Genomic DNA, 20,830 nt, shown 5'->3' with positions numbered 1-20,830 from the left:
TTTTGTGATTTCTGTTTTTAAAAAAAACAATTAAAAGTGTTACAACAAAATCATTACTGGAACCCGGGAACCCCCCACTAAATCATTATTTGAATCCAGTGACCCCCCCTGAGTCATACCTACAAGACAGGAACCCTGGCAAAAGATCATTAGAACTGTAAAAACAATATACATAAATACAGAAACAAGCATTCACCAAACACATGCACAAGTTGTGAAATATTTTACCTAATTCACAAAAAAATTTATCAAAAAATTTGTAGGAAGGCTGAAGGTTTTGTAAATAGAAGTGAAGCACTCTTCGTCCATACTATATCCTTTTTGATGAACTTGTAGGGCTCCCACGAATCAATCTGAGGGCACTAACTCAATTTTCAGCCTCCAATTTCAGATTCCTTCACATTTATAGAATTTTTTCAAGTTTTTTTATTTATTTTACATTTTGTGCCGGTGTATATCCAATTCAAAAAGGTGCACCTTCCAGTTCGAGTGGCCCTCGAAGGGTGGTGCATACACCGGCAGAGCGGACCGGTAAGAAATCCAAACAAAATACAGTACAAACGTGCACTCAGGATGTCAGAGTTACATACAAGTGGAAAGTTTAATCAGACACAACAGGTTTCGGCTGTAGCCTTGATCACGTGTAACCGTCCTCCAATCATTACAGTTTTAAGTACATACTCAGCATGAACATAGAAATGGGACCACAACATTCAAATACAGTAGCTTGGTAAAAATTGACTAATTAAATTGTCAACATGTCAATTATGTCTGAAAAATAATCGTTTTTACATACATGTATCTCAAACGCTGTAATCCAATCAAGCTATCAACTCTTAGTCCCACACAAAAAATATATATCAATGTATATATATGTTTAGAAAATATTTGTTTGGAAAATATTTTTATATATTCCGAATACTTTTTAACGCACTTTAGAGGTACCACACCTTAAAAAACAGTATTGTAACAGTAATCGTAATCAATTTGTCAGGGAACTCTGTGAGCATCCGAGTGGCCAATGCCAGCAGGTGAATTCAGAGCCCTGCCCTGATAGTTGCTTACCTGTTTAGCAGACCAATCCCCCTTTCAGGGCTATTTAGGGTCTCTCCTTTGGGTGGTTCTTCAGATTCGGAATGCAAGGCTCCAGCAGGAATCCTCTGCATCCTCCACTTCAATATCTCACTGAAGAAACTGCATCTTGACCCTCCAGGAACTCTACAAACTGCAACAAAGAAGACAAGATGACTTCTGCAGAATTGTATCTTTAGTTCCTGCCAGCAACTGCAACTGTTTCCCGGTTGTGCATCCTCAGAGGACAGCCTGAGTGAGTAACTGACTCAAATGAATGGTCACTGACAGTGGCCCCTTCAACCAGCCTTCCAGCAGAACTAACGTGATATGTAACTAGCTCTCCCAACCCTATGGATTTTTTTTAAGGAACTCATAACTATTGGATGTTAATCACCTTTAGACAGCAGCAAAATAATGTTTATGTGTATTGTGATTTATAGTGTTTTGGGTCATTCGAGCTACCTCGTGGCCCTTCTAACAGGCAGAGACAAAGCAACATGCCAATGTATGACATTACAGAAACTCTTTTTGACAAAGTATCTTGGAAGTGCTGTCTTGTCTGGTATTATATTGATAAATTAAGGTGGCAGGGAGGGCGGTGCTCGAGGACATGCTAGTGACTGGGTCGTAAACTTGGGCTTCCGTTCTTTGTTCTTGTGTTAGTTCTTGTGTTACGTCAGTAGTGGCAGCTGCGTGTGTTACGGCAGTGCCCGTCTAACTGGCATTGCCCAAGGCGTGCCTGGCTTCGATTGTTTCATTTTCTGATCCACCAGTGGAAAAGCTTAAGATTTGGTGCAGTAAGTCGGTGATTCTGACGGGGGGAGGGGGTGGAAGGGCTGTGGTGTACTTTTACTGGGTGTGAAGTGCTGAAGGGTTTATGTGAATCCAAGGCCGGTCTCCCTGGCCCCGCCCCTCCCTGCACAGGGCCCTGGGGAGGAGAGCGGACCTAACAGCTGCCTATGTACAGGGAGCCGGGGCAGAAATTGAGCCTAGAGCTGGTGTCCAGAAAGGAGCACACACTGCAGGCACTACACACCAAGCCCTGCTCAGAGGGGAGTAAGCAGCGGCCTCTATGTCACTACAACCGTCCACTGGACGCACTGCGCTTCAAGCCCTGCTCAGAAGGAAGTGAGGAGCGGCCCTCGGTGCCACTGCAGCCGTCCACTGCATGCACTGTGCTTCAAGCCCTGCTCCTCAGTGCCACTGCACCCGTCCACTGCATGTTTCAAGCCCTGCTTAGAAAGGAGTGAAGGGCACCCCTAGCCTCACTGCCCCTGTGTTAATGACACACAAGCAAGGAGGCACGATCAATGAGCATGAGCGCCAAGGAGAGACACAAAAGACAAAAATAGTTCTCTCACAGAAAAATACATTGGCACTCGTGCAATAATCCATGTAAGAGTCCACCACCCCCCTGGCGTTAACAAAACCGCCCCAAGGCGGGACAAAGGTAAAGCATTTGTACCTATAACATCAAGGGATTTTTGCAGGGCAAGCCCAAGAACGGATGAAATTGATGGGCGTGAGGTTAAACGCCCACAGATAGATAACAATACGTCGGAAAGCAGCGCTTGAATGCTGCTACGCTCCACCTGAAAATGACGCTACGGTGGCGAAAAGGGGCGCACGTGGCTTGTAAATATGCCCGCTAGTACTTCAGAGTGCAGAACACATTTTCAGTGACTGTAAAGGACGTGTTCTGTTTCAATTATGGGTTTCACAGAAGTTAAACTCATAAATACAAAATGTACATACGTTCAATATTCATTATTCACAAAACCCTGTCAGCTTGTAGGTGCAACTAAGAATAGTAATGACAATATGAGCATTCAATTTTTTTTTTTAATTGTATCACCTCCAATTGTGGCTTAAACAAATATCTTACCGGTATTTGTATTTAAAAAATAGTTGCTTGCAATCACTGTACAGGTTAATCAATTAATAACAAACCACTGCTTTAAGCCAGGAAACTTGAATATCTATCACTTGCTTGCAAAAAGCAAACCCCGTGACCTTCTTGAGAGTGTTTGTTCTTCGGCTGTCTTCATCCAGGGTCCTCTTCCAAACTGAGGTTCTGGTATCAAAATCCCCCATTACGTTTCCACATCAGGTGAATGGCATTTATATTCCAGCTGCACCACATGTCACCTCGTCCATCTTTGAAGCTTGCAATACTTTCACTTTGTTGCCCTAGGAATAATTGTACAGACCAAAGGCCTGCTGAGTCAATGTAAAATGCAAATGACAAAACTCATATCTTAGCAATGATTGATTTGCTTAACAGGACACAAATATCATGAAGTGGTGCCTGGTGAGCTTTGAAAGTGAAGGGACGTAATACTGGCAAGGAGGTCACCACATTAATTCAAAATTTGCCTCACTCATGCTCACTCCCTCTCACATTGGCTTTCTTCTCCCTCACTCACTCTAACTCACATTCTCTAGTTTACGCATTCTTACTCATACTCATTCATAGTCACTGTTACACACACACATAGTCATACTCACTGTTTCCCATTCTCTTTTATAAGCACACTTACACACCCTGATCCTTGGCCCTGGTGCAACTGCACCTACTCTACTATGGATAGCTACACCCCTAACTCACTCCAACCCCCTCTCACAGCTTCCAACCAGTTACTAGTTGTAACACACATTCCTTCACTCACTACCTCGTACTCACTTTCAGTTATTCACATGCACTATCAAGCTCAGGTTATCACTCATTTTTGTACTCATTGACATTCTCAAACACACTCACTCACACCTTTACTTAATCCTATTCTCTCTCAATAACTCACAATCACACTTACAAATGCATAGAGAAATAACACTATTTTTACATACTTTGCTTACTTGGATGCTGACAGAGCAGCAAAGGCAGGTTTGTAAAAGGGGACCTGAATCCCTCTCCCTGTTTCTTCATAGGACTGGAAGCACTGCCCTAGAGGAAGCTAGAAAAGTGCTGGACATTCTGCCCCTGCTGCTCTGTGTGGCTCCTCATCGGCATCAGGGATGCACTGACGTGGGCCCTGACAGACACATTTTGGCAGATATACTGTGCTGGCTGAGGCATGTGCAGTGTATCTGCTAAATAAAATGGAGCGTGCTTGTGTGAGGGACCGTAGTTGAATTGTGCTCCTCAGACATGCACAAACCAGACATTTAGCTACAGAACACCTTATTGCATTTTGAAAGAACACCCTGTAGCTTGACCATGCCTCAGACCCCTTCTCCTCCTCCAGTCATCAGAGCCTGGAGACAAGGCAGAGAGGACGGACTTGCCCACCAGCAAAGATAAGTAAAACATCGTTTTCATGAATACTGTAAAATTGAAAAGTGCGCGGATGGCTCCTAGGAGGCAGGGGAATGTGCGCTGAAGCCACTGATAAGACGCAGCCGCTGGTGTAATGTACATTGAGAGATCTAAAAATGCATATCAGATAATTCTGAAAAAAGGTAAATCACATTTTTGAACATTGGTAATGTTTATTATAATGGCTATCTTTTACAAGTTATTAGGTGTAGGAGGTCTATTTTTATGGGCGAGCGCAAAGCGCTCCGTCCATAAAGTATCCTCTCTTTGGGCTTCAAACCACACCCAGGTCACGTCAGTCTCTTTTATTGGTTCCTGGGCTTGCTCTTTGAAATCTGCTTGCTTTCATTTGTGAAAGGCATGCATATGTCATGTCTTTTCCAGTGTTTAGCCCGCCTACACAGCACTGGTAAAACTACTCGAAACATATGAGGCTTGATGTTTTGGGCCTGGTTTCTTGACTACTTTATCTGTTAATTTTCCCCGCAGTGCGATCGCGCTGGGGTTTACATAGCGCGATTGCGCTCTATTTCGTTTTCAATTTCAGCGCGATTGCGCTGCATTTTACATAGCTCAATCGCGCTGTGTTGTTTTTTTCTTTTAATTTGTGTGCAAGAAAAGTTAGGTTGGGAGTTTACAATGCAAATAGCTCCAACTCCAGCAAATGCGAGCCCAGTTGCATTGAAAATGCTTGTTCTTACTTGCACTAAGACACGTTTTACCATTGCTGCACCTCTGCAGAGCAGAATATGAATCCACTTCATGCTGGGTTAAGGATAACAGTGTGTTCTGGTCTGTGCCTAATTCACAGAAGATAAATCGGTTCATGGAAGGACTTCCACCAAAAAAAATGGGCATGTGCAATGTGCTCACAATTTACAGAGAAAAAAGTCTGAAATGTGTTTAGAAACACGTGCACTGCATACCCACCCATTGTGTTTCATGTAAGCAAATTATGCATATTTCGATATAGGAACAAATCAAACATGACCATATGCTGAGTCACAAACGTCAATAATATTATAACAACATTTTCCTGAGCTGCTACATTTCTCAGGCCTATATGAAGGACAAGCAAGGAAAAACTTATCCAGTTATCTAGAGAACTCAGGGTACATTAAACAAATGCTAATAATTGTCACATTTCCCAAGAAAAAAACTGAATATTTCTGAAACGTTTTCAAAATGCCCATGCATATGTCATCTTGCACGTGCACCTATATGCAATTTAAACTTTTTAAAATTCCCATACTGTGTATTTCTATGTACATCTTGGGAAAGGATACCGATTTTTTGCCTGCGGTACGTGGACATGTTTGTGAATCTCTAAACATGCGCATTTTCCACACAGTTAAATAATTCGTATGTTTTGTGATTGGTTCCACATACTTGTTTCTCTCTTTGAAACGTGAACTCTGTTGATCGTGTAACGTTTACCCTCATCTGCTGCAAGTCCCCCGTTAATAAAACACAGATATGCCGTCGGTCCTTTTCCTTTGGAATGCTCTGACATTATTTAATTTCTCCACATTGAACTGTATCAATTTTCGAATCTTGAAACCTGGTTTTCAGCTTTCTGTTTCTCACCTCGGGCCACTCCTTGCATCCTATAGTGCCAGAATGCCCTTGTGGGAGACAGAGAGCATTATAGGAGTCCAATTTGGCATTTGCAAAAGAACCTACCACCACTCTGTGGTGCTCCTGAAAAATAAATGGGAATACTGGGTAGGGTTGATTGACCTTTAAAAAAACTATTTTTCTACTCATGCTTGTAGGAGGCTGGCCTGGCTTGTAGTGGGTACCAAGTGGTACTTACACTCTGTACCAGGTCCAGTTATCCCTTATTAGTGTAGAAGAGGTGTTTCTAGCAGCTTAGGCTGATAGAAGGTAGCTATAGCTGAGCAGCTTAGGCTGAACTAGAAGACATGCAAAGCTCCTACTATACCACTGGTGTCATATGCACAATATCACAAGAAAACAAAATACACAGATATACTAAAAATAAAGGTACTTTATTTTTATGACAATATGCCAAAGTATCTCAGTGAGTACCCTCAGTATGAGGATGCCAAATATACAGAAGATATATGTACACAATAACAAAAATATGCAGTAATAGCAAAAGGAAGTAGTGCAAGCAATGTATAGTTACAATAGATTGCAATGAGAGCACATAGGTATAGGGGCAACACAAACCATATACTCCAAAAGTGGAATGCGAACCACGAATGGACCGCAAACCTATGTGAGCTTGTAGAGGGTCGCTGGGACTGTAAGAAAACAGCGAGGGTTAGAAAAATAGCCCACCCCAAGACCCTGAAAAGTAGGTGTAAAGTGCACCTATATTCCCCAGAGAGCACAGAAGTCGTGATAGGGGAATTCTGCAAGGAAGACCAACACCAGCAATGCAACCAAAGTGGATTTCTGGATGAGAGTAACTGTGGAACAAGGGGACCAAGTCCAAGAGTCGCGACCAAGCATCTGTCAGGAAATGCCAACTGAGGGGGCACAGAAGCTTCCACCGGATGGTAGAAGCTGTGGATTCTGCAAGAACGAAGAGGGATAGAAACTTCCCCTTTGGAGGATGGCTGTCCCACGTCGTGAAAAAGCTTGCAGAGGTGTTCCCACGCAGAAAGACCGCAAACAAGCCTTGCTAGCTGCAAGGGTCGCGGTTAGGGTTTTTGGATGCAGCTGTGGCCCAGGAGGGACCAGGATGTCGCCAATTGCATGAGGAGACAGATGGGGGGGAAGCAAGATAGGGAGCCCTCACAGAAGCAGGCAGCACCCGCAGAAGTGCCGGAACAGGCACTACGAAGAAGAGTGAACCGGAGCTCACCCGAAGTCACAAAAGGAGATCCCACGACGCTGGAGGACAACTCAGGAGGTTGTGCACTGCAGGTTAGAGTGTCGGGGACCCAGGCTTGGCTGTGCACAAAGGAAATCCTGGAAGAGTGCACAGGAGCCGGAGCAGCTGCAAATCACGCGGTACCAGCAATGCAGTCTAGCGTGGGAAGGCAAGGACTTACCTCCACCAAACTTGGACTGAAGAGTCACTGGACTGTGGGAGTCACTAGGACAGAGTTGCTGAGTTCCAGGGACCACGCTCATTGTGCTGAGAGGGGACCCAGAGGACCGGTGATGCAGTTCTTTTGGTGCCTGCGGTTGCAGGGGGAGGATTCCGTCGTCCCACAGGAGATTTCTTCGAAGCTTCTAGTGCAGAGAGGAGGCAGACTAACCCCACAGCATGCACCACTAGGAAAACAGTTGAGAAGGCGGCAGGATCAGCGATACAAGGTTGCAGTAGTCGTCTTTGCTACTTTGTTGCAGTTTTGCAGGCGTCCTGAGCAGTCAGCGGTCGATTCCTTGGCAGAAGGTGAAGAGAGAGATGCAGAGGAACTCTGATGAGCTCTTGCATTCGTTATCTAAAGAATTCCCCAAAGCAGAGACCCTAAATAGCCAGAAAAGGAGGCTTGGCTATCTAGGAAGGAGGATAGGCTAGCAACACAGGTAAGAGCCTATCAGAAGGAGTCTCTGACGTCACCTGCTGGCACTGGCCACTCAGAGCAGTCCAGTGTGCCAGCAGCACCTCTGTTTCCAAGATGGCAGAGGTCTGGAGCACACTGGAGGAGCTCTGGGCACCTCCCAGGGGAGGTGCAGGTCAGGGGAGGGGTTACTCCCCTTTCCTTTGTCCAGTTTCGCGCCAGAGCAGGGCTGGGGGATCCCTGAACCGGTGTAGACTGGCTTATGCAGAGATGGGCACCATCTGTGCCCATCAAAGCATTTCCAGAGGCTGGGGGAGGCTACTCCTCCCCAGCCCTGACACCTTTTTCCAAAGGGAGAGGGTGTAACACCCTCTCTCTGAGGAAGTCCTTTGTTCTGCCTTCCTGGGCCAAGCCTGGCTGGACCCCAGGAGGGCAGAAACCTGTCTGAGGGGTTGGAAGCAGCAGCAGCTGCAGTGAAACCCCGGGAAAGGTAGTTTGGCAGTACCCGGGTCTGTGCAAGAGACTCAGGGGATCATGGAATTGTCACCCCAATGCCAGAATGGCATTGGGGTGACAATTCCATGATCTTAGACATGTTACATGGCCATGTTCGGAGTTACCATTGTGACGCTATACATAGGTAGTGACCTATGTATAGTGCACGTGTGTAATGGTGTCCCCGCACTCACAAAGTCTGGGGAATTTGCCCTGAACGATGTGGGGGCACCTTGGCTAGTGCCAGGGTGCCCACACACTAAGTAACTTAGCACCCAACCTTTACCAGGTAAAGGTTAGAGATATAGGTGACTTATAAGTTACTTAAGTGCAGTGGTAAATGGCTGTGAAATAACGTGGACGTTATTTCACTCAGGCTGCAGTGGCAGGCCTGTGTAAGAATTGTCAGAGCTCCATATGGGTGGCAAAAGAAATGCTGCAGCCCATAGGGATTTCCTGGAACCCCAATACCCTGGGTACCTCAGTACCATATACTAGGGAATTATAAGGGTGTTCCAGTATGCCAATGTGAATTGGTGAAATTGGTCACTAGCCTGTTAGTGACAATTTGGAAAGCAGAGAGAGCATAACCACTGAGGTTCTGGTTAGCAGAGCCTCAGTGAGACAGTTAGTCATCACACAGGGAACACATACAGGGCACACTTATGAGCACTGGGGCCCTGGCTGACAGGGTCCCAGTGACACATACACTAAAACAACATATATACAGTGAAATATGGGGGTAACATGCCAGGCAAGATGGTACTTTCCTACAATGCTCCAACCTAAACATTTTGGATTAGATCTGAATGCTCTGATTAATTACTGGCAATCTTCACTACTCCGATTCTTCCTTATATGGGTCATTCCTTACTACTGGAGTGAATGTGCCCATTCACTCCCATTTATCACCCTGTGTGGCGATTTTCGATGTAAATCGCCAGTTTGGGACAGATTCCTCAAACCTCAACAGATTAGCTTGCCTCATCTGCTACTGGGTGGAGGCCCAACTTCTAGATCCGAGAGCCATTCACATTAAAGGGTGTTTCAAGCAAATCAGTTAAGTCGAGTTTTCCCATCGTTTCAGGAGTTTGTCCTAAATCCCTCGACATTCAGATAAACCGAGAGAGCAGGGGTGGGGGTGATGGGGGTAGAGGTCCAGTTGCAGACCTCTTTGCTTCTACCCTGAACTTTAAACTGGCTCAGTTCTTGACAAGATTCCAGGTTCACAGAGCTGTGGGTACTGATGCTCTAATGAGTCTTTGGCCTCCAGACCTCCTATATACATTTCCTCCAATATCTTTAATTCTGAGGTTCCTGCCATGCCTTCTCAAGGAGCCAGCAGAGGTAATATTGGTTTGTCCATATTGGGTCCAAAGACCTTGGTTCCCTCTTCTGAAGCTTCTGGCTCTGAAACAGGAATAGCTCCCATTGACTCTGTCTCCCCTATCCAACCCTGTTCTTCCAGTACAAATGTTAACCAACTTAAAACTCTCGGTATGGAGATTGAGAAAGAGGGCTTCTTAAGAAGAGATCTCTTCTTATCTGTTTCCCATTCTTTGCTAGAGGAGCCAAAGTGGTGACATAGGTGGATGGTGTTCCCTGCTCTTCTTGCTGCAGCACCCAGCTAGGAAGCTTATTCACTGCACAGCATGGCTCTGGGAAAATTAGCCATTTTGCATGAATGGAATCAGTTGAGGGCGGTCGGAGTCGGACATTTCCTCCAATATCTTTAATTCTGAGGTTCCTGCCATGCCTTCTCAAGGAGCCAGCAGAGGTAATCTGGGTTCTTCCATATTGGGTCTGCAGACCTTGGTTCCCTCTTCTGAAGCCCATGGCTCTGAAACAGGAATAGCTCCTACCATTGACTCTGTCTTCCCTATCCAACCCTGTTCTTCCAGTACAAATGTTAGCCAACCTCTCGGTATGGAGATTGAGAAGGAGGGCTTCTTAAGTAGAGAAATCATGTTATCTGTTTCCCATTCTTTTTAATCTTCTAGAAAGTCTACCACTAATAAGCTTATGAACACCATTTGGTTTCCTTTTATAAGTGGTGCAGAGCAAATTCTTTGTCTCCTATTTCTGCCCCTACTTCTGAAACTTTTCAGTTTCTTCAGGAAGGGTTTGACCAAGGCCTCTCAGTTGCAAACCTTAAACAGCAGTGTATGTTTATTAAAATATTTCAGGCTCCTTAGGAAAATCTATCTTCAGTTAAGCAAATTACTTCCAGGCTCCTTAAAGACTTTTGCATTTTAAAGGTCTGTGTTTCTTTTCCTTCATGAGATCTTCCCTTGGTCCTTTCTTACCCACAAAAGCATCTGTATGAGCCCTTAGGGGAAGTTTCTCTCAAATTCCTCACTTTAAAGATCTTCTTTTGGTGGCTATCACAACTGTAATATATCACAGTGAACTACAGAATTTGGGATGTTGTCATCCATATATATGAATATTTGAAGACAGAGTGGTTCGGTTCTTTGATCCCAGGTTCTTGCCCAAAACCAATTTTGAATTTCACCATGACCTAGAGATCGTACTGTCTGTCTTACAAGGGTAAGCCTTTGACCCTGACCTATTATTGCACCTATTAGATGTAGTAAGAGCTCTGAAAAATTACCTGTCCAGATCTTCGGATTTTAGGCAATCTTACTGCCTTTTCCTTGGCCAGATAGGTGAAATCCGTAATATTCTAGGCTTATCTGGCACAAGGTAAGGAACTACCGGGAGGAGTCAAGGCTCACTATAACAGAGGTATGACGACTTTGTGAGTTGAGGGGTTTCTCTTAGGGACCTCTGCAAAGCTGCCACATTGTCTTCTCCTTCTACTTATATATCTCATTATTTATTTGATATTGTGCTGGGTCAGAACTATGTTTTGTTTTGCAGATCCTAAAGCCTTATATGTCTGCTTCACAGTCAATTTCTTTTGTGGGATCACTTCTCTTTTTTGAGAGTTTTTTTTCTTAGTTTCTTAGCTCTTTGAAGGTGGCAAGTTCATTGGGGACAATACATTTTTCCTTCTGTTTTTGTGCCACTGTGTTTTCTTTCTGAGGCTGCTGAAAGAGGGTTTTCCTTTTGCAAACCTCCATCAGTAAGGTATGGGATGAGGGATGGAAGAAGAGGAGGTAATGCTCAAATTACTTATCGATAATCTTCAATCTTCCTTACTAGTTCATTCCTTAAATCCATCCCATCCCATTCCTCCCTTTCTTTCTTCAGCCCCGTTTTTTGCCTTTATATTAAACAGGGAGAGTTAGAGTGGGGGGGATTGTTATGGATTTATCCTTTGACCCTTTCATACAAAGGGAAAACAGCTTTGCAATGGTGAGTTCTAAAGAGTGAATAGACACAATCAGTCCACTAGTAACAAAAGGGTCGAGGAACAGAAGAATATGAGATAATGCTTAATTGAGTGTATTTCATGCTTTCATGGTGGAAAGCAACAAAGGTGGGTCATTTTTACAGCTGAATTCTTGTCTATAAAATTTGGGCCTATTTCAGCCTTTTATCAGCCTAGCTCGTTAGTACAAAAACAGATTTTCAAACTAATAGCAACAGTTATTTAAACTTCAATACATAGCTTGCAGGGTTCGTTATTTACATGATCAATTTATTGTTACTTCTTTCTTTTTCAGTTGTTGTTGGTTTTCGTAGTTGTTTGGCAGTTTGACCTCTCACTTGAGAATGCATTCAATACCGGCTCAGACAAGAATGGTAAGTAACACCAACTTCTAAATCACAGTTTTAATATGGATGATGATGTAATGCCATGTGACACATTGCACGTGTGTAACACCATTACCTGGGTTTTCCTTTGTAAACCCCTCTCGAGAATTTCTATTGCTTTCTGAGAGACTTACACTTAGGCCAGTCATAAAAGTTACACAAATATAAAAAAATAAATATTTGTGACCAGAGTCCACTTGTTGAAAACTTCAAAATGGAGAACTGTTAGAGGAGCCAAAGTGGTGACATATGTGGGTGTGAGTTCCCTGCTCTTCTTGCTGCAGCCACGGTTTGGAAGCTTATTCCCTGGCCAGCATGGTTCAGGGAAAATTAGCCATTTTGCATGAATGGAATCAGTTGAGGGTGGTCGGAGTAGGCCGTCGGTGGGGGGGTGGAGCTTGAATTGGTGTTGAGTGTAACACAGCTGAGCCTTCTTGGGGTAAAGTATGCATGTGAGATTGGGCAGGTGCCTTTCTCTGTCCATCCCAATATGCGCACTTGAACTCTCACCTATTTGCAATGCTAAGTGCCTGGGGGATTACATTCACAGCCCCAAAGACTCCAGTGGAGCTCTGCCAGCCCCTGGCCAAGCCAATCCTCGTGCTGCTCTCATGCTATTTACTGCAAGGAAGCAACGTCTAGATTGGTGCAGGGTGGGGCTGGAGGGCAGAGATCGACTTAGGGCACCAGGAGAACATGCGCTGCCTGTGCAGAGCCTTGTGGTAAACTGTCACCACCCCAAGCCCAGAGAACGGGCATGACCAACGCCAGCACAAAGGGCACCCAGAAAGGACAGAGCACAAAGTCAGAGCTGCGCACTGGGCCTCACTGGCGAACATGATGGGACAGGCAGTAGCCCTAGTGAAAGAGAGAGCCCTCATGGATCGAAACTAAATGTTTGAGAGGAAGAGACCGCACAAGCCGGCCACACCACACCACCAGCTGACCACCATTGGCCCATCCTTGAGCATGTCACAAGGAGTGACTGACCTTGCGAGCAAACTGGAAGGGAGGCAGAAGCAAGCACCGTGATGGTGCAAGTGCAGCATCCTAGAGTGAAGATAGGAGGAAGGAAATGGAAACCCTCCAGTCAGGGAGCAGACCACCAAGAAAATCCTGGAAGGGACCAGACCTGTTAGAGGTCCGCGAGGGGCACGGATCAAGTCCTACAGACAAGACTAAGGCAGCGAGATGTCCATGTCGTGCAACATCCGACCTGTGGCGCAACACCACATCAAGAAGGGATACAGAAAGGAGGAACGAACATGATATGATACCATGATGTGAAGGACCGGAGGAGAAAGGCCAGCCAGCGGGGTACACAGACGTCACTGGAGACAGCTGCGGGGTGGACCAACTATAAGCAGACGAAACACACAAACCGTGCCAAGACCCCACAGTTTTCAGTGTGACCGTTAGGCCACCTGTCACCAGCTTCTTGACACAGATGGCATCCCTGCTGGTAACTGCACATGCCATGCAAGAACCGCACGTGGCCACAAAGTCCTTCAAGTCATGCCTTTTAAAAGAAAGACACCGCCACCTGTTGATGTACGTAAACAGATGGTAAGATTGTCAACATTACCAGGCGCATCACTCAAACCACCTAAGGAGCACTGCACCACCAGAGTGGAACTGATGTCAGTGAAAAGATCAGATGTTGACAAGTCATCCCTGGCACTGTGGGTGGCTGACCACACAGAAACCTGCTGTGAGCCCCCGCAAACTGGACACCTGCCAAAGAGAGCATACTTGACCATTTCAACCATCCACCCTTTGGGTTGCACAATGCTTGGATGTGGCCCTGTTGGGAGTTCCTCAGCGACCCCCTCAGCACAGCCTATGAATGGCCTGCACAGCCAACACAGTCCCGTGGCAATCCAAGGGCAAGGGGCTCAAGAGAATTCCATTGAGAGGGGAATCCTGACCAGAAAGATGTGTCAGAGGCAGCTCGACAATAGGCACTGGGAATCACTGAGGTCATGGACGAAGACTGGTCACCCAAAGATTATCGGGCAAAGGCCAGTGCATTTGAGTCCTGACGGCAAGAGCACACAAACCCTGTGACACCCACCCTTGTGACTCCCAGCGCGACTTGGATGTAGTCCTGTTGGCTGTTCCTCAGCGACTCCTTCGTTTGGGCTGCATTAGGACCAGCACAGTCCACTCGGTCCCGTGGCAGCCCGCTAAAGGGCCGTTTGGAGACTCCTGTCTAATGGAATTCTGGCTTGAGAGGGAACCCTGAAGATACTCGACCAGCGTATTGTTAGGATGCATCAAGGCTTTCAAGGATGACGCCTTTTCATCCAGGTCATCCGCAGTCTTTGAAGGTTTGCCATCCCTGGAGCCTGAATGCCTTCCAAGAGATCTTTGAAGTGGATTCCCCACTGCTCCTGATGTACCTACATCAAACATTATAAATAGACTTCACCACTGCTCAGGATGTGACATCGCAGTGGGCTGCGTAAACAGACTCCCAACACATTGAGCCCAGGTGGGATAGGACCAACAGTCCCAGGCTTCAACACAGCCATTCATGCCCATAGTAGTCTGGTTAACATACAGAGGCGTGCCATGTCCCCCCAGCTGTACCTGTCCACACAGCATGTCCTGTGGACCGCCTGAAGAGACTAAGGGCCTTGTTCATGAAAAGTTAGCGCTGCCTTTACGTCATTTTTTGCCACAAAAGCGGAGCAAACTTACAAAATATAGTTATATTTTGTAAGTTTGTGCCGCTTTTGCTTAAAAAAATGATGTAAAGGCGGCACTAACTTTTCATACATCAGGCCTTCATTGTTTATTTTAGTGTTTATGTTTCTCTCCCACAGGTTGAACTTAGTTGTTCCTTTGACATAAAGTTTGGGAGGGATGTAGAGTCCGGCTGGACTTATTCTAGTATTTCCACCAGCCACTCTGCTGAGGGCTGGCTCTCACACTCACCCCACACCCATCTATCAGAGTCAGGTGACCCTTCAAATAAGAGAAGCCGGGTGCACGTGCCCCGGGCCAGTTGTACTAACCACAATCATGTGTCTGTGTCATTCCTAGTAGCATGAGGGCCCTACCCCAACACTACACACTTCACGCGACCTACCTGCGCAGGGCCTCCCTGTAGGAAAGTACCATCTTGCATAGGCATGTTACCCCCATATTTCACTATATATATGTTGTTTTAGTATATGTGTCACTGGGACCCTGCCAGCCAGGGCCCCAGTGCTCACAAGTGTGCCCTGCATGTGTGCCCTGTGTGATGACTAACTGTCTCACTGAGGCTCTCCTAACCAGAACCTCAGTGGTTATGCTTTCTCTGCTTTCCAAATTGTCACTAACAGGCTAGTGACCAATTTCACCAATTCACATTGGCATACTGGAACACCCTTATAATTCCCTAGTATATGGTACTGAGGTACCCAGGGTATTGGGGTTCCAGGAGATCTCTATGGGCTGCAGCATTTCTTTTGCCACCCATAGGGAGCTCTGACAATTCTTACACAGGCCTGCCACTGCAGCCTGAGTGAAATAAAGTCCACGTTATTTCACAGCCATTTACCACTGCACTTAAGTAACTTATAAGTCACCTATGTGTCTAACCTTTACCTGGAAAAGGTTGGGTGCAAAGTTTCTTAGTGTGTGGGCACCCTGGCACTAGCCAAGGTGCCCCCACATCATTCAGGGCAAATTCCCCGGACTTTGTGAGTGCGGGGACACCGTTTCACACGTGCACTATACATAGGTCGCTATCTATGTATAGCGTCACAATGGTAACTCCGAGCATGGCCATGTAACATGTCTAAGATCATGGAATTGTCACACCAATGCTATTCTGGCATTGGGGAGACAATTCCATGATCCCCAGAGTCTCTAGCACAGACCCGGGTACTGCCAAACTACCTTTCACGGGGTTTCACTGCAGCTGCTGCCAACCCCTCAGACAGGTTTCTGCCCTCCTGGGGTCCAGCCAGGCCTGGCCCAGGAAGGCAGAACAAAGGACTTCCTCAGAGAGAGGGTGTTACACCCCCTCCCTTTGGAAAAAGGTGTCAGGGCTGGGGAGGAGTAGCCTCCCCCAGCCTCTGGAAATGCTTTGATGGGCACAGATGGTGCCCATCTCTGCATTAGCCAGTCTACACAGGTTCAGGGATCCCCCAGCCCTGCTCTGGCGCGAAACTGGACAAAGGAAAGGGGAGTGACCAATCCCCTGACCTGCACCTCCCAGGGGAGGTGCCCAGAGCTCCTCCAGTGTGCTCCAGACCTCTGCCATCTTGGAAACAAAGGTGCTGCTGGCACACCGGACTGCTCTGAGTGGCCAGTGCCATCAGGTGACGTTAGAGACTCCTTCTGATAGGCTCTTACCTGTGTTGCTAGCCTATCCTCTTTCCTAGGTAGCCAAACCTCCTTTTCTGGGTATTTAGGGTCTCTGCTTTGGGGAATTCTTTAGATAACGAATGCAAGAGCTCATCAGAGTGCCTCTGCATCTCTCTCTTCACCTTCTGCCAAAGGATCGACCGCTGACTGCTCAGGACGCCTGCAAAAGCGCAACAAAGTAGCAACGATGACTAATGCAGCCTTGTATCGCTGATCCTGCCGCTTTCTCGCCTGTTTCCTGGTGGTGCATGCTCTGGGGGTAGCCTGCCTCCTTCTGGCACCAGGAGCTCTGAAGAAATCTCCCGTGGGGCGACGGTATCTACCCCCTGCAACAGCAGGCAACAAAAGACTGCATCACCGGTCCTCTGGGTCCCCTCTCAGCATGACGAGCGTGGTCCCTGGAACTCAGCAACTCTGCCCAAGTGACTCCCACAGTCCAGTGACTCTTCAGTCCAAGTTTGGTGGAGGTAAGTCCTTGCCTCCCCACACTAGACTGCATTGCTGGGTACCACGTGATTTGCAGCTGCTCCAGCTTCTGTGCACTCTTTCAGGATTTCCTTCGTGCACAGCCAAGCCTGGATACCCGACACTCTAACCTGCAGTGCACAACCTCCTGAGTTGTCCTCCGGCGTCGTGGGACTCCCCTTTGTGTCTTCGGGTGAGCTCTGGTTCACTCCTCTTCCAAGTGCCTGTTCCGGTACTTCTGCGGGTGCTGCCTGCTTCTGTGAGGGCTCCCTGACTTGCTGGGCGCCCCCTCCGTCTCCTCATCCAAGTGGCGACATCCTGGTCCCTCCTGGGCCACAGCAGCATCCAAAAACCTTAACCGCGACCCTTGCAGCTAGCAAGGCTATTTTGCGGTCTTTCTGCGAGGGAACACCTCTGCAAGCTTCTACACGACGTGGGACATCCATCTTCCAAAGGGGAAGTTTCTAGCCCTCTTCGTTCTTGCAGAATCCACAGCTTCTACCATCCAGTGGCAGCTTCTTTGCACCCTCAGCTGGCATTTCCTGGGCATCTGTCCACTCTCGACTTTGTCGCGACTCTTGGACTTGGTCCCCTTGTTCCACAGGTACTCTCGTCCGGAAATCCACTTTGGTTGCTTTGCTGGTGTTGGTCTTCCTTGCAGAATTCCCCTATCACGACTTCTGTGCTCTCTGGGGAATATAGGTGCACTTTACACATACTTTTCAGGGTCTTGGGGTGGGCTATTTTTCTAACCCTCACTGTTTTCTTACAGCCCCAGGGACCCTCTACAAGCTCACATAGGTATGGGGTCCATTCGTGGTTCGCATTCCACTTTTGGAGTATATGGTTTGTGTTGCCCCTATACCTGTGTGCTCCTATTGCAATCTACTGTAACTTTACATTGCTTGCAGTATGCATGTGAAATTGGGCAGGTGCCTTTCTCTGTCCATCCCAATATGCGCACTTGAACTCTCACCTATTTGCAATGCTAAGTGCCTGGGGGATTACATTCACAGCCCCAAAGACTCCAGTGGAGCTCTGCCAGCCCCTGGCCAAGCCAATCCTCGTGCTGCTCTCATGCTATTTACTGCAAGGAAGCAACGTCTAGATTGGTGCAGGGTGGGGCTGGAGGGCAGAGATCGACTTAGGGCACCAGGAGAACATGCGCTGCCTGTGCAGAGCCTTGTGGTAAACTGTCACCACCCCAAGCCCAGAGAATGGGCATGACCAACGCCAGCACAAAGGGCACCCAGAAAGGACAGAGCACAAAGTCAGAGCTGCGCACAGGGCCTCACTGGCGAACATGATGGGACAGGCAGTAGCCCTAGTGAAAGAGAGAGCCCTCATGGATCGAAACTAAATGTTTGAGAGGAAGAGACCGCACAAGCCGGCCACACCACACCACCAGCTGACCACCATTGGCCCATCCTTGAGCATGTCACAAGGAGTGACTGACCTTGCGAGCAAACTGGAAGGGAGGCAGAAGCAAGCACCGTGATGGTGCAAGTGCAGCATCCTAGAGTGAAGATAGGAGGAAGGAAATGGAAACCCTCCAGTCAGGGAGCAGACCACCAAGAAAATCCTGGAAGGGACCAGACCTGTTAGAGGTCCGCGAGGGGCACGGATCAAGTCCTACAGACAAGACTAAGGCAGCGAGATGTCCATGTCGTGCAACATGCGACCTGTGGCGCAACACCACATCAAGAAGGGAAACAGAAAGGAGGAACGAACATGATATGATACCATGATGTGAAGGACCGGAGGAGAAAGGCCAGCCAGCGGGGTACACAGACGTCACTGGAGACAGCTGCGGGGTGGACCAACTATAAGCAGACGAAACACACAAACCGTGCCAAGACCCCACAGTTTTCAGTGTGACCGTTAGGCCACCTGTCACCAGCTGCTTGACACAGATGGCATCCCTGCTGGTAACTGCACATGCCATGCAAGAACCGCACGTGGCCACAAAGTCCTTCAAGTCATGCCTTTTAAAAGAAAGACACCGCCACCTGTTGATGTACGTAAACAGATGGTAAGATTGTCAACATTACCAGGCGCATCACTCAAACCACCTAAGGAGCACTGCACCACCAGAGTGGAACTGATGTCAGTGAAAAGATCAGATGTTGACAAGTCATCCCTGGCACTGTGGGTGGCTGACCACACAGAAACCTGCTGTGAGCCCCCGCAAACTGGACACCTGCCAAAGAGAGCATACTTGACCATTTCAACCATCCACCCTTTGGGTTGCACAATGCTTGGATGTGGCCCTGTTGGGAGTTCCTCAGCGACCCCCTCAGCACAGCCTATGAATGGCCTGCACAGCCAACACAGTCCTGTGGCAATCCAAGGGCAAGGGGCTCAAGAGAATTCCATTGAGAGGGGAATCCTGACCAGAAAGATGTGTCAGAGGCAGCTCGACAATAGGCACTGGGAATCACTGAGGTCATGGACGAAGACTGGTCACCCAAAGATTATCGGGCAAAGGCCAGTGCATTTGAGTCCTGACGGCAAGAGCACACAAACCCTGTGACACCCACCCTTGTGACTCCCAGCGCGACTTGGATGTAGTCCTGTTGGCTGTTCCTCAGCGACTCCTTCGTTTGGGCTGCATTAGGACCAGCACAGTCCACTCGGTCCCGTGGCAGCCCGCTAAAGGGCCGTTTGGAGACTCCTGTCTGATGGAATTCTGGCTTGAGAGGGAACCCTGAAGATACTCGACCAGCGTATTGTTAGGATGCACCAAGGCTTTCAAGGATGACGCCTTTTCATCCAGGTCATCCGCAGACTTTGAAGGTTTGCCATCCCTGGAGCCTGAATGCCTTCCAAGAGATCTTTGAAGTGGATTCCCCACTGCTCCTGATGTACCTACATCAAACATTATAAATTGACTTCACCACTGCTCAGGATGTGACATCGCAGTGGGCTGCGTAAACAGACTCCCAACACATTGAGCCCAGGTGGGATAGGACCAACAGTCCCGGGCTTCAACACAGCCATTCATGCCCATAGTAGTCTGGTTAACATACAGAGGCGTGCCATGTCCCCCCAGCTGTACCTGTCCACACAGCATGTCCTGTGGACCGCCTGAAGAGACTAAGGGCCTTGTTCATGAAAAGTTAGCGCTGCCTTTACGTCATTTTTTGCCACAAAAGCGGAGCAAACTTACAAAATATAGTTATATTTTGTAAGTTTGTGCCGCTTTTGCTTAAAAAAATGATGTAAAGGCGGCACTAACTTTTCATACATCAGGCCTTCATTGTTTATTTTAGTGTTTATGTTTCTCTCCCACAGGTTGAACTTAGTTGTTCCTTTGACATAAAGTTTGGGAGGGATGTAGAGTCCGGCTGGACTTATTCTAGTATTTCCACCAGCCACTCTGCTGAGGGCTGGCTCTCACACTCACCCCACACCCATCTATCAGAGTCAGGTGACCCTTCAAATAAGAGAAGCCGGGTGCACGTGCCCCGGGCCAGTTGTACTAACCACAATCATGTGTCTGTGTCATTCCTAGTAGCATGAGGGCCCTACCCCAACACTACACACTTCACGCGACCTACCTGCGCAGGGCCTCCCTGTAGGAAAGTACCATCTTGCATAGGCATGTTACCCCCATATTTCACTATATATATGTTGTTTTAGTATATGTGTCACTGGGACCCTGCCAGCCAGGGCCCCAGTGCTCACAAGTGTGCCCTGCATGTGTGCCCTGTGTGATGACTAACTGTCTCACTGAGGCTCTCCTAACCAGAACCTCAGTGGTTATGCTTTCTCTGCTTTCCAAATTGTCACTAACAGGCTAGTGACCAATTTCACCAATTCACATTGGCATACTGGAACACCCTTATAATTCCCTAGTATATGGTACTGAGGTACCCAGGGTATTGGGGTTCCAGGAGATCTCTATGGGCTG

General features: G+C 47.4%; 1 protein-coding gene across 1 annotated transcript in view; it reads left to right on the top strand.

Moving 5' to 3' along the window:
* LOC138246905 (ryncolin-1-like) overlaps positions 1 to 20,830 on the top strand; it is a 152,348-nt gene that overhangs the window by 8,327 nt on the left and 123,191 nt on the right. The window contains exon 2 of the mRNA XM_069201650.1: positions 12,000 to 12,078. Coding sequence (XP_069057751.1) covers positions 12,000 to 12,078 — 79 coding nt within the window. The remainder of the gene's footprint in view (positions 1 to 11,999; positions 12,079 to 20,830) is intronic.

This window comes from Pleurodeles waltl, chromosome 7, assembly GCF_031143425.1.
Source record: "Pleurodeles waltl isolate 20211129_DDA chromosome 7, aPleWal1.hap1.20221129, whole genome shotgun sequence".
In the NCBI taxonomy this organism is placed as follows: Eukaryota; Metazoa; Chordata; class Amphibia; order Caudata; family Salamandridae; genus Pleurodeles; species Pleurodeles waltl.
Note: the sequence above shows the minus strand (reverse complement) of the source record. Positions and strands in the feature narration are given on the sequence as shown.